This window comes from Odontomachus brunneus, unplaced genomic scaffold, assembly GCF_010583005.1.
Source record: "Odontomachus brunneus isolate Ranch 3 - 2012 unplaced genomic scaffold, Obru_v1 Obru_scaffold_108, whole genome shotgun sequence".
Classification (NCBI taxonomy): domain Eukaryota; kingdom Metazoa; phylum Arthropoda; class Insecta; order Hymenoptera; family Formicidae; genus Odontomachus; species Odontomachus brunneus.
In genome coordinates this window covers 868447-882971 of record NW_022639558.1, presented here as the reverse complement: position 1 = coordinate 882971, position 14525 = coordinate 868447, and the positions used below count along the sequence as shown (strand labels likewise).

General features: G+C 39.8%; 1 protein-coding gene across 3 annotated transcripts; it reads left to right on the top strand.

The window, feature by feature from the left end:
• The first annotated feature begins 527 nt into the window (after positions 1-527).
• LOC116849176 (homeobox protein six1b-like) lies at positions 528-14271 on the top strand. Of its 3 annotated transcripts, XM_032826094.1 has the most exons (5): positions 528-1582; positions 2026-2453; positions 3087-3548; positions 10555-10877; positions 11727-11905. In XM_032826094.1, exons 2-5 carry the CDS (start codon positions 2116-2118, stop codon positions 11903-11905), a joined length of 1302 nt encoding a protein of 433 aa, XP_032681985.1. In that variant the 5' UTR covers positions 528-1582; positions 2026-2115. The 3 variants fall into 3 exon arrangements, with proteins under 3 accessions (XP_032681985.1, XP_032681986.1, XP_032681984.1); XM_032826095.1 differs by having other exon boundaries at positions 528-2453; positions 11733-14271; XM_032826093.1 differs by having other exon boundaries at positions 528-2453.
• The last annotated feature ends 254 nt before the right edge of the window (positions 14272-14525 follow it).

The window sequence follows — 14525 nt, the reverse complement described above, 5'->3', positions numbered from 1 at the left end:
AAAGGAAGGAAGGAAGGAAGGAAGGAAGGAAGGAATCGCCGAAATTCGATATATCCAGGTAATCGGTCCGTCGCGGAGGTCGCCAGGTGAGAATCTCAGCAACGTGGAGCATCGGAAAGCCGGCGTCCTACGGGGTGAAGTTGTCGGTTGGGGGTAGAAACGCCCCTGAGTACTATATATTTTGTACGCGACCAATGATGTCGCGTTATACGTTGCTTCGGACCAATCGCCGGGCATGCTGTACTCGCACATCGCACGATTTCATTGCCGAAAAAAAAGGAGGACGAGCAGGGGAACCAGCGATGAGGGAGAAGAGAGGAGGAAGAGAGAGGGAGAAGGAGAAGGGAGAAGGAGAGAATGCGTGTGCATGCGTGTGTGCGTACGTATGTGAGAGGACAAGGAGATGGGGAGGAAAAGAGAGAGAGAGAGAGAGAGAGAGAGAGGGGAGGAGAGAGAGAGAAAGAAAGAGAAAGAGAACCGGCATCAGCATCGTCAGCATCGCGCGCGACCGGACGATCACCACTACAACAGCCAGTGGAGGCGGTAGCACGACCACAATCCAACAGCGGAAGCGCGAGATCGGGCGGCCGCACTACGTGCGCGAGGCAACCCAGTTCGCCTTACTAACTTGGTGACTTGGTCACTCAGTGACGCTCTCGTGCGGCCGAGGGTGCTCTCTTGGCAAGTGTCGGTTACGTAATCTGTTGCCTGTCGCGATCGCCCGTCGACGCCGGCAACCGACGGATAGTCATTTTCGGAAAAGCGTAGTGACGTTTGAAACGTCTGTAACCGCCAGGTCCAACAGTGATAGCGATTTCTCAATATCGAGAATCCTCAGGTCACTTTTCTGTGAGACCGATATTTGTGAGACCGATCCGCGGTCAATGTGAATTCTGAGAATTAAGTAAAGAAAATATTTGGATTCCGAGGGAACTCTCTGAAAAAACAAGTGATATAATGGATATCCATCGAAAGAATCGTCACGTTTTCGCGATGAATAATCGCGCATACGACGAGTGTCGCATTATGATTACATAATTCATTATGAGCCGTCGTCGCGTTCAGATTCAATTCCAGGCGCCTGCCGAACTCAGGTTTGCAGCTATTTGCTTGCGGTGCGGTAATCAGACGCGGCTCCGAAGGACAAATGAATACGTGTGATCGGAATCGTGGGACTTTGCGCTCTTCTTTTCTTCTCTCTTCTTCGACCGAGGATGCAAATCGGCGAATCGCGAATGCCGAAGTGCTGAATTCGAAGAGTGCTCGCGCTGACGATCGGACAATCAATTCCACAATTCGAATTATGTGCGGGGAAGACACAATCACTGACGTAAATAGTCACCGCCGTGTTCGTAGGAAGATCGTAGATCCTCGTCGAGATTGAAGAGCTAGCTGTCGACAATTGAACGAGATCTCTCATACGAAGTCGATAATATTTTCAGATATAGCCGCGACATATAAATCCCATCAGCGTTCTCAAGTCCGACTTACTGCCGAATGCGCGGCTCGCGACTTCCGCTGGAAGAACGGTGCGACTCCGCGTCGAGGAAAACTCAATGGATGAGAATCGAGTCTCACGTCGGTATGAATGAACCGCGCGTCACTAAACAACCGTCGCATCGGCTTGAACGTATAAACAACGGATGATTATTTTTGTCATTAGTCAGTCATCCGGCGGACGATCTTCAAGACAAAAACGACTGCAACATCTGTCTGCCGACAGAAGCACAAGTCATACAAGTCACAAAAAAGTCAGCTCCGAAAAATATCTTATGTTGAACATGTTTTGGTCGAAAATCGATTTTTTGCGATAATATTTAGGAAATATGGACAGTCTATGTGAACCAAGAACCGGAACTAGAAAAAGTCTCCGTGAAATAGTTTAATTGTGAAACAAAATAACTTATGATCCTTCCTATTTGAATACAAAGTACTTGCTGAGTCAGTCGCAACATAGTCGTTGAAGTTCAGCTAGCTGCGAAGTCAGTCGAAAAAAGTTCAGAAGAAAGCTTACTTACTTTTCAGCGAGCAACGAATGAACTTGATGAACCCAATCAGTCGTCCGACACGTCGCTAACAAGTTCATGAAAGTCTCGTCGCGGGTACCAGCTAAGAATGTCTGACAGTTCGGATCAACTGTCATCGCCGAATAGCGACTGCAACAGTCAAATCGGCGCTGTTCATCGCAACGCAACCGCTCAGTACGGCAACACGACGTCGATGTCCAGTCTCGGCTTGTCTCATCATCCACAGAACCTGACCCCTACGTCGAACGGTAGCCCTCAGTATGCACAAGAGCTGTCTACTTGCAGCACAGCCGCCAGTGTAAACGCCAATATTGTTAACATCAGCACTCTCTCTTTTGGTGGTACCACTAGCAACTTCACGCCTGAGCAGATATCTTGTATGTGCGAGGCGTTGTCACAGAGCCAGGACATCGAAAAACTGTCCAGGTAAAAATCGTAAAAGCGGGATCAAACGTCACATTAAAATGTCATGCCTTTTTTCCATATTTGGCTTCTACATTTTACCCTACCACTTTGTAGAAGTTTTACGTTTTATTATTCTCTTTTTCTCGCTTTGTTTGAGATCCATTCCGTGGTGTAAACGACCTAATAGGCACTGTTTGTTTATATTAGCTTATATTTCACACTAGACGAAAAGTTAAAAGAAAGATCATTCAAACTGTCCATTTATCTATCAGTTTGTTTATCTACCAGTTTATCTATCTGTTACTGTCTTTATTTTATATTTCATCACTATGGAGTGTTATTCTCCTTTCGCATTGTATAGTCTACTCAAGGCATAGCACACGTTTGAAAGAGATAAAGATGCGCAAATTGTCTGCATTCGTTTTGGACGTTTTCGTGTTGAAAGCATTATTCTATCTTCCTTCAGCATACAATGAGTGACAGAGACAAAGCATTAAGCAAAGCGAATAACACTATCAATTATCAACACGAAGGCATCCAAAGCGAACGTAGCTTATGTTTCTCTCAGATCGGGTCACATGAACTGAGATCAACAGTCGTGTTTGTTCCGGGAAGAGTTCATTAGGAATGACTTCAGATTTCTTTTTATTTTAGATTTCTTTGGTCCCTACCGCCCGGCGAACTGCTTCGCGGGGGCGAGAGCGTACTGATGGCGCGTGCCGCCGTAGCCTTTCATCGTGGAGCCTATCACGAGCTCTACTCGATCCTGGAGAGCCACCCTTTCTCGCCGCGTCGCCACCCCGAGTTGCAGCAAATGTGGTTCAAATCACACTACCGCGAAGCCGAGAAGATCCGTGGCCGACCATTAGGCGCTGTGGACAAGTATCGGCTTCGCAAAAAGTACCCGTTGCCGAAGACGATCTGGGACGGCGAGGAGACCGTTTATTGCTTCAAGGAGCGCTCGAGGAACGCTCTGAAGGAGTGCTACATGAAAAACCGATACCCCACGCCGGATGAGAAGAAGAATCTCGCAAAAAAGACCGGCCTGACGTTGACTCAGGTGTCCAATTGGTTCAAGAATCGCCGGCAAAGGGATCGCACGCCGCAGACGAGAACGTGAGTTCCTCCATTGTTTTACTTTCGCAAACTTCCAAACTTGACGATTTAGAAAAGGAAATTAAGAAATTCGCAAGAATGTCAAACGAGTAGACGTAATTGACAGGCATAAATCAAAAGCTAGTAGCTAATTAATATAAGCTAGATTAACTTTTCTACCTCGTTGTTAATTCGTTACTAGTTAATTATTCATTGAAATATGGAATCGAGTTTGTGGTTTAGTCGTTACATTGTTGGTTCGTAATGATGTTAAATTTGCTGTTTCGTGGTTAGACAAAGTCTAATTTTTATTAGTGTAGTTACAGCGAGAGAGAGAGAGAGAGAGAGAGAGAGAGAGAGAGAGAGAGAGAGAGAGAGAGAGAGAGAGAGAAAGAGAAATGGAAATTTAGAAATTAATTATACTATGGGAAGCTCTTTTGCTTATTGAGAAGTTAGCATTATATGCTCGAAAAAATTGATCGAATTAATTCCGTGAACAGCACCCGCTTTTAATTTTCGTCTAAGAGATACTTAGGGATCTCACGTTGTTCGCATAATCCTGGTGCAAAGATTGCAAGTTTGAATTCATTTGTGAAAATTGGGAGAACATACTCCACATATTTTGTAAGTCATCGGTTAATTTTGATTAATCTTTTCGTAAAATGATTTTTTTAAGTAAAATTATTAGTTATTTATCCGCATAAAAATCGTTGTAGAGTAGTCTCTCTTTCTCTGATGACGCGTGTACTATAGTTGATGTATATTCTATAGTTCGCTGGGTTTCCAAAAAATAAATGTGAAATAAATGTGACAATAGGTGCACTTGTTTCTCGGTGCTCTGACGGTATTCTGGCGGCAGTTTTTTCCATCAAAATGTAATTTAAAAAGGGTTAGAAAGTTGCCCTTAGGTGTATCGTTACATTGTGAGCTACCAGTACCTCATCCTAATACTTTAGTTAATTTGCATAAAAGAAATACCTATTTTTCTTTTCTTTTAAGATACACACGTTTTGAATGTTACTTCGAATTTCGGCATACTTTCCAGCGTATGAACTACATTATCCGTCTCACTAGACGACTCTAGCACAGATTTTTTCCTCTTTCATTTCATGATTATCGCTGCAGGAATCCATATATCTTGCCCACCGCGAAAATATTTATCGGACTCGAACGATAACCAAGCGATGATATAATCGTGAGACGCATTCCCCGGGTATTCGTCGCGCGGTTCTCCTTTTCGCCGCTGTTGATTATCTAATCCGCGAGCTTATCTAATTAATGTCTGCGCCGTGTTGACGTCCTTTGTAACGATTATGAATGGGAATAAGGTCTGACCGGATCGCGCGGTCGTAACGTTGCGACTTGTTATGTTAGGCGCGACGTTTATTGGTAAATGATATACCGGAGAAAAAGCGGCGGTAGGGGAGCGCAGAAAGAGAAATGCGGACGGAGTCACGCTTAGATAATACCGGACGCGTGTTCAGCCCCTTATTGATATAACACGGGCCGGCAAATTACGATAAGATCGGCAGCGTTGACTTAATCTCTCTCTCTCTCTCTCTCTCTCTGACTCTCTCTCTCTCTCTCTCTGTCCCTCTTAGTCGAAACGCGTTAAGATGGAGAGTAAAATTCTCGGAGCGACGTACAAAATCAACTCAAGAAAAAGAGAGAGAAAGAGATCCGTTTGTCTCCGTTTGTGCGTAATATTATAACAGTAACTTGGCGCTGTAGGGATGAGACAACAGCGAATAGACGAGATCGATCAAATACAATATGATTGTAAGCATACAATTGGAAATGTTGCAGAAATTGCGAGAAGGTTTTCTTCCTCGACAATCATACAAAAAAATAAAGAATTATTATTCGGATTGTGGGTACTAATAACATATTTATTTAAATATAGATTTTTTATTCAAGTAGAATCAATAATTGCTTCCATAAGGAGCTAAAGTTTCGAGGAAATGTATATTTCCTTGTCTGAAAAATATAAGTATATATACGTTATTGATATCCAAGTTACGTTGTTAGTATCGAATAAAGATCTTTTATTTCTTAAATACTTTTCTCCCTCAGTGTACGCATTAATAAGCGTTGACGAATCAACTAACACAAATGTGCTTTCTTTTGTAATTAGCGATAGCGGCATTGACCAGTTTTTGAGTCTCTATAGTCACCACGACTCTTTTCATACAAAGCATAAACGTAACCTACATTGGCCTACAATTTGGCCTGTCGAAAAGTCAGACTCTTTTTTTCAAGAACTTCCTGATGAGTTTTTTGTCCCAAGTGGCATTTATTCTAAATGGCATATTTCAAGTAAGGACACGGAATGGTGAACTAATACAAAATGATCGAATTACCAGAGCTTTTAAGGTAAAAAATAGCTTCGTATATAATTGATTTTAACGAGCTCGACAAGAGAAAGGGAGAGAGAGCGAAATTCAAGCTCCACCTTGTGGGTCCGTCAGAGGCCCAGCAGAGAGAAACAGTGGGGGACAGACAGGCCATGACCGCACCGTCGTAGCCATAACAACTCTACATTCGCTCTCGCAGCAGGTCCGTTCTTTTCTTCGCGCGCACGCACCAGCCTCCCGAACTCACACCACGTGTGATATGTACGTGCATGGTGTGGTCAGCCATTGCTGTCGCACGAAATTTTGGTCCACGAGTCTACTCATCACTGTCGTCGTACGTACTTACCACCTCTCCATCGTGGGCGTCCTTGTGCCTCCTGAGTCAAGTGATATTCCTAGGCACTTTTGTGATACACCAAGTTTTCTTTTGGACCTTCGTGACAACCAATTCGAAGGTTCAAGCTATCGAGAGAATTCAACGAATCGATTGTTCTCGCGCTTGCATACGCGGGACAATTTCTGAAACCATTCCTGCCGACATTCTCTCCTCGCGGCGCACAGCGCCTTCTTATCGGAGAAAACAATTCTTTTCGGTGGAGGACCGACCATACGCGGGACAATTTCTTTATCCATTCTTGCTGACGTTCTCTCCTCGCGGCGCACAGCGCCTTTTTATCGGAGAAAACAATTCTTTTCGGTGGAGGAGGACCGACCATACGCGGGACAATTTCTTTATCCATTCTTGCTGACGTTCTCTCCTCGCGGCGCACAGCGCCTTTTTATCGGAGAAAACAATTCTTTTCGGTGGAGGAGGACCGACCATACGCGGGACAATTTCTTTATCCATTCTTGCTGACGTTCTCTCCTCGCGGCGCACAGCGCCTTCTTATCGGAGGAAACGATTCTTTTGCGTGGAGGAGGACCGACCATACGCGGGACAATTTTTGATTTCATTCCTGCCGACGTTCTCTTCTCGCGACGCGCCTTCTTGTCGGAGAAAACAATTCTTTTCGGTGGATAAGGACCGACTCGAGCTTCCCTTTTCTCGTCCACCCTCTTCGGGCCCCCGAAGGCTTCAGGAAAAGGAAACGCGACGCCCCATTACCGTTTTATGACGCAGCTTCGGTTACATCTCCCGTTTCACCATTGAGCTGTTCGCACTACCAATAGTTTACTACATAAAGGCCACGGCCGGCCCTCAGTCGCTACCTCGATTTATCTTTACGTGTGCCGCACGAGAACAAGGACGACGCGCCTTCCTCCTCGTTAGCTCGCCGAACAACATTCGTCGCTCGAGCAGCAGCCACGCGGCCCGTCGCGTTCCTTCGCGACTTTTGTACCGAACACGGTCGTGCTCGATACTGTTGGATTTTAACTGTATTTTTGTATGCATTTTGGTATGCAATTGCTATTTTGTGATATAATTGTATCTGTGCAATGACATCAAACCGACAGTCGTCAGTAAACTTATATGGAATAGCCACTCTGGAGATGCTGGAAGACCGACATTTCTGCATGACGCGGACTGCCTGACATGGATATCTCCCTACGTAGAAAGAACGATTTCTTCCTAGCTAGTAATTGATCAGTAAGTCGATTCACTAACTCTTTTAACAACAATGTCGTTATCATTATATCGTTGTCGTTACACAGCTTTTCTACCATGTATTGTATCTGAGGTATTCGCAATGCGTATTCGTTAAGTACGCTTTTCTGATTCTCAAGATAAAACAATTTTATACTAGATACTTATATAAAAAATATGGGATTGGAAAAGGTATACTTAGCGCTCGAATACGCGTCAAAAATATGGCTTCTGTATAACAACATAATCATCATTAAAAGTTACAAAATCAGTCTACAGTGTTGTTATTCAATCGTTGTGGTTTTATTTTTAATTACCATTTTTTCTTATCTAATTTTAGCAAATACTGGCCAAAAAAGATCAGCCGGTTTCTGGCTAGCAACGAGTTTTTCCTTGGCAACTTTTCTACTTAGGTTTCTCCAAGCACAATCAATATTAAATAACGTAATAGTAATAACCTTGTCTTCTCAAATAAGCAAAACTATAAATGATTACCTACTACTAATCGAAATATTTCGTTGACACCGATAGGACTCTCTCTCTCTTTCACAATCATATATATTTTTTGCATTCTCTCGTCTCTCTCAAAGAACTTGATTCTTTACATTATAAAAATTTCGAATATCCCACTTCGAGTGTCGCACTTATTACAACATAACGCAGGCAATGTTAACAGCCGTCCCGAAATATTGTGGAATCGAACCCTCGTTCGAGGACGCTAGACTCATTCTCCAGGACGAAGAAAGGGCTCGAAATGATGCGTATGCGGAGCGTATGCTCTTTGGGTTTGGACCTTGAAACGCAGCCATAAAAATTCATTATATATGTTGGGCTGCAGGTACAGGGCGGAAAAAGAGAGAGAGAAAAGTACCATGCGGGCGTACGGTCATGGGCGGAATTGTAACCACATGGGACCACCGTGAGTGATACGTATACATACGTACACACGCACGTATACTCGCACGATACTTGTTTGCAAAACGGTTGGACATTTTTTCTGATGAAGTTAGGAGTATATAAAATAATCATAATTGCGAGACTATTCATGCATAGAGAAAAATATTTTCTACCATATATTGCATTCTGCTAAGAAAAGCGATTACTCAGTTTAGTTTCCTTCTTTTAACTAATAATTTTAACTAATAATTACCTCTTTTAACAAGGAACATTTTTTGTCTCTTGTAATGAATAATTATTTCCTATTGCAGCATTCAGGTATGATGCAATAACTCGTGAAAAAATGTTTATGACAATTAACTTATGACTTCAATATTTCATGAAACAGAGTGAAGATCATGAAAAAAGTTTAACTTTTAAAGAGTTATTGTATTATGTTTGGATGCAGTAATAGGAATAATTATTGCAGTAGAACAGTTTAGTTTCATTTCATTTCAGTTTCATTTTGTTACAAAAGGAAGAATTTGTCGTAATTTTGCCTTACTGCTAATTAGACTTTTCTTTCGTAGAATACTCGGTTCAGATATTCTTATATCGAAATAGTTTGCTTAGAACGAATTGTTAATAACTGACGAGTTATTAATGAATTGTTAACGAGAATGTCAAGAGGCCTCTCATATAAATTAATTGTTCCAGAAACAATATAATTGATAATAATCATTCATTAAAAGTTTTAGAAAAGCTCATTGCCATATGTTCAAAAAAAGAATTCATTCTTTTTAAAAGAATATCATGGAGCTTTATGGGAGAAAAAGTTGTATCGGCTCTATGTTCTAATTCGAATTTTTATTTTAATTTCATATTCTTTACTGAAATGCTGACCTAATCTGTTTCTGCTGTCGGGATGAGGACATTTCTGACCTTAAAGATCGATTGTTCCAACCTTTCGTTCGTAACATAACTACCAGTTGTGTTTTTATTTAAAGAAGAAACGAAGACAGACATATAATTTAACTCAGCTCAGACAATTGGTCAGTTGGAACAATCGGCCCTAAGTCCTATTCAAACTGCTTTCGCCTAATAATACATTTGCTATTACGACGATTCTTTCAACATAATTCACATATGTGTTGTATATTTTCTTAACGACGATTATTTTGTTGTACAGAGGCCGTATTCTTGACCGTATTCAAACGCTAACTATGTCCTTTTCTAAGTCCCATGTTTTTTAGACCTTTAGAAAAGATAAAAAACGAGGAGCTACTTAAAGTCGAGCGATATTTTTCATTAAATCTTCCCAGACAACGACGAGATGTTTTTACGGATTTTCCAGGTAAAATAAAACAAAAGAGCAACAAAGGATCTGGTATAAAGCTAGTCACACGATGCACAATGTATGTGTCACACGATGCACAATGCAGAAGATATCAATCATACTTTGATAACGTCATTTAAAGAAACAAGCAAAATTTACGAGTACTGAGCAACAAGATCACTCATAACAGCAGTATCATCTTGAGACCGTGATAGAACGTATTTCTCGTCGAAGGGATATATTTTTGTTTCTGGAACAATTAATTTATATGAGAGACCTCTTGACATTCTCGTTAACAATTCATTAATAACTCGTCAGTTATTAACAATTCGTTCTAAGCAAACTATTTCGATATAAGAATATCTGAACCGAGCATTCTACGAGAGGAAAGTCTAATTAGCAGTAAGGCAAAATTACGGCAAATTTTTCCTTTTGTAATAAAATGAAACTGAAATGAAATGAAACTAAACTGTTCTGCAATAATTATTCCTATTACTATATCCAAACATAATACAATAACTTTTCAAAAGTTACACTTTTTTCATGATCTTCACTCCGTTTCGTGAAATATTGAAGTAATAAGTTAATTGTCATAAACATTTTTTCATGAGTTATTGCATCGTACTTGAATGCTGCAATAGGAACAATTACTGTAATAGTACTTTCTATTCAGTTTCAAGCGCTCTACCTACACACTAGCATTGATAATTGTCTTAATTATCAGAAGAACTGTATAATGAAAATATGTAACGATACTGAAATAAGTGGTGAAAATACACCACTTGGCGTCGAATTAGAGGTCAAACTTTATCATTTAACAGTGATCAAAAGTATTGATCGAGGATTCAATAGTAAAGAGGCGTCATTTCTTCGCAGGGACATGATACCATTGAATTGTCAGACCACGAGCAACAGTGCGATCAGCAGCTCAGTGAGCAACGGCGGCAGCATTCAATCTCTTCAGAGCATCGACTCGGATAGTCCAAACCTCGCGATGTCACCCTTATCGAACATAGGCATGTCGCCGGTTGGCATGAATCCGTGCAGCCCGATGGGTATGAGCCCAATGGGGCCTCATCACGGCTACGCCACTCCCGTCACCCCGTCGTCTGTTCACACCGCTCACTCTCACAACGGCGGATTGAGTCCTATGAACGACGTCAAGGCCCTTTGTTACGGGCGCAGCGTGTACGATACAGGTATGTCTCGAGCATTCTCTGAGAATATTATAATTTATGAGACGTTTATTATTTAATTACAATTAAATTAATATATCATATTTTGTCACGATTATATAGTAATTCTAACTTATATTGCTGTTCCAAAATTTATATAATAAACAGTCACAATTTCATAATTTAATTTAGTGCCTTTCTTTCATTTGTGATTTGCAATCTCACTCATTCTTGATACTTAATTTCTAGTCCGTAAAATTAATATTACTTGAAACTTGCTTCAGATGAGACACTCAGATTTCAACTTAGAGTTACACGTGAGTTTTTCAGCTGAATCACGATTGTATAAATGTAATATTACATATATGTATAATTTAAATGGAAAAAGCTCTCATCTAATTCTAAATTCAAATCTGAGTATTTTACGTAGAACAGTTTCAAGTACCTAGATAGCACGTATCGTTCAGAAACATTTTCGAAGAGTTTTACTATCGTCATTAAACGTTTCATACGTTTCGAAAACGTGAAATCAAGGATTGTTATTAGGATTACTTTCCAAAACATTCTTTTTGAGAAAAATTTTATTCAATACTTATAGTTTACGTTACATATACTATAGAGTATCGAGTAAAATTTTCTCAAAAAGGACGTTATGGAACGCAATCTAAGGTAATATCTATTAATACAAGCCTAAGATTCCCGATTTCTATTTATTCAGTTCATGACTATTCGCGAAAGATAACATTGCGGTTTTATAAATCGGAATTAACAAATTGAGACAATTATCGCGATATCGACACGACACGAACTTCTATTGTATAAAATACCGTTTCCGAATTCCGTTATTCTAAAGCGTCATTTTTCAAATTCGAGGGAAAGACGTGGAACAGAGCTCGGTGTACTATGCTAGTCACTCCAGCATGCACCACCAATATTACCAGCAGACGCATCACCAGATGATGTCCAGCTCTCATCACCATCATCATCATCATCAGCAGAGTATGCCGACCGGCTATGAGATCATGTTGCCGCCGCCTCAACACTCCATGTGATCGACAGACTACGAAGCTATACGAAGCGATCACGGCCATCATGGGCAAAACGACGACGTGTTGACGCGCGTACACGCCTTCGCTTGAGTTTATCGCTCCTTCGATCGCGATTTGAGTCGCGTGCGACGAAGGAAAAAGAGTAACCGCATAAAGCCCGTATCAAACTACCGAGTCAGCGCCTCATTGTGATTGGTCCATTGAGAGTCGGCAGTCGTAGTCGGCAGTCGGGTCGGCCGGTGCAATGGGTAGTCTGATACGGGCTTAAAGGAATACCGGTGAAGACGGAGCTGAAAAGGCTGACAGATTCGGTCGACTTCTTAGGTTGAGTTTCCGACGTGTTTGGGACGAAGAGAACTTTCGATGGGTCGCAAAAGACTTTATGTTTACAAATTGGCGTTAAATTTTATGCAATGATTATACCGAGAAAAAGGGGAACGAAGAAAGAGAAAGAGATCACGAGCGTGCCCACACAGCAGAAATGTCCCGAATACATCACAAGGATATTATAAAGATATCTCAATATCTGTAGGATATTCTTATGATATATTCGGGATATTTTTGCTATGTGAGTAATTATAAAAATTACATTATAACATAAGAAAACATTGACACGCAAGTATTGTGATTATATGCGAAAACGAATTACAATTGTAAATCTTAGAAATCAGTATTATGAGTAAAATGCAGAGAAAAAGAAGAGAGAATGAGAAAAAGAGATATCAACGTGTGAAATAACGTCGAATGTTTATATAATTACGAAATTGTAATTGCAAAGTTACTGCTACGGGAAGCGGAGATGTAAATTGATGTGCGGACTAGCCCTCCTCTGTTGCAGTCTCTTGATTTTAATATTACAATCCTTCCGACGAATCTTTCTGCGAATGGAAATCGCATCGTGCAATTATATTATACGAATTCTTGCTTGCGACCGAACGTTAACCGTGAAAAGGGTGCGTCTTAACCCTATGAAGTGATGGGAACACTACGCGAAAGGCTTAGGAGGGACGAAAGAACTGGTTTTATTTCGTGTACCCTTCTTCAAAGATATTCCATATGCAACAAAAAGGTCTCGACAACTGTCCTTCCGGACGATTCTGCAGGATATTTTTCAGAACATATGACGGATGTCACCTCTTTGTTCATTGCAGCTAGATTTTATAAAATGCCGATTATGTAGGAGAAGAATGTATGTAAGAAGAAAGATAGATATTTATTTCGTCAAAGAAGTCAGAGAAGCAGAGTTGGGAAGTAGCTTGTAACGCCGTTACCATTGCCGTTACTTCTTTTTTCGATAACGATCGTTACTTTTTTCTGTAACGATAACAACAACGAATTTAATTGTTATTTTTATCGTTACTTTAGTTATTTCTATTCAATGCGTTAATCGCACGTTGTAGCGTAGTTAGATATTTTTGATTAGATAGAAATATCTCGATATTCATTGAAAGACAATATGTGATTTTATCTTATTCCTCATGTAAAAACGATTGTTAGTACAATGGCAAGTTAGTACAAATTTTAGCTGTTAAAAATTTTTGATAAATTTAATAATAAGTATGCTTAGTGTAGTTCATTTTTGTAAGAAACCATGGAACGAGTGTGTGTATATATTACATTAAGCCTATTATTAAATTTATTAAAAATCTTCAAGAACTAAATTGTAAAATCTGGCTCTGTACCGACAATAATTTTTATGTGAAGAATAATAAAAGATTAGAAAATAGACTCAAGCGCATAAAGAGATATTAGTTCTCTGACTCAAGATTATTGTATATTGTATATTATTGCAGTTTTGAATAGTTTGTTCTTTTTAAATGAACTGGTTACACCAAAAATAATAATTTAAGCATAAAAACAATAATTTAATTTTAAAATCAATTACGTATTTTATTTTAGTACTATAAAAAAATAACAAAAAAGTAACGAACCGTTACTTTCTTAGTAACTGTAACGGTAACGCGTTACTTTTTTTAAATAACGTTCCCAACTCTGTCACCAAGTGTGTACAATATATTTTCGGCGTCGTGTATGATATCTGTGTTGCAGATAGTATTGTAAATCATTGCGAGATCCATGAAACTGCAACAGTGAAAATATCGCCGTGCGATCAGAACAGTGAACTACAGTTCGAATGTGAATTTGTTTACAGTGCGATTTGCAGTCTGTCGTGTCGGAGAAGAGAGGAAAAAGCAATTATGTGAAAGAACAATCACACGGCATATATGCTTTTCTTCTTATTTGATCTGTATATAGTTGAGAGATATATGATATTATACACATGCGCGTATTATGTATGTAATGTATATATAATATCAGAAAGTAACGATGTATTAAAATGGTTTTTAATAAATAGGTATTAAGTAGTATCTCTTTCTGCGCACACATTTTTTTAATCCACTTTGCGCTGTGAAATAGTAAAATACCTTTTATCAGTTGTAACTTGTCTTATGATAACAGTATGTATTTCCTATTTTTATAAACTTATTTGTATTTTTTTTAATACTATGTAGTATATGTAATAATGTTCCAAGCTGCAGTATGTTCAGTTTTGAAACCATTAATTTTTATCGTGTACTTACACAAGTAGTTATTCAAGAGTTGATTGCACTTTATAGAAGCA

Bases quoted from the DNA above. Each gene is read 5' to 3' on its own strand.
- LOC116849176 (XM_032826094.1), top strand. From the start codon at position 2,116: ATGTCTGACAGTTCGGATCAACTGTCATCGCCGAATAGCGACTGCAAC. The intron at 2,454-3,086 runs GTAAAAATCGTA...TTTTTATTTTAG, and splicing joins GACATCGAAAAACTGTCCAG to ATTTCTTTGGTCCCTACCGC. The intron at 10,878-11,726 runs GTATGTCTCGAG...TTCAAATTCGAG, and splicing joins GCGCAGCGTGTACGATACAG to GGAAAGACGTGGAACAGAGC.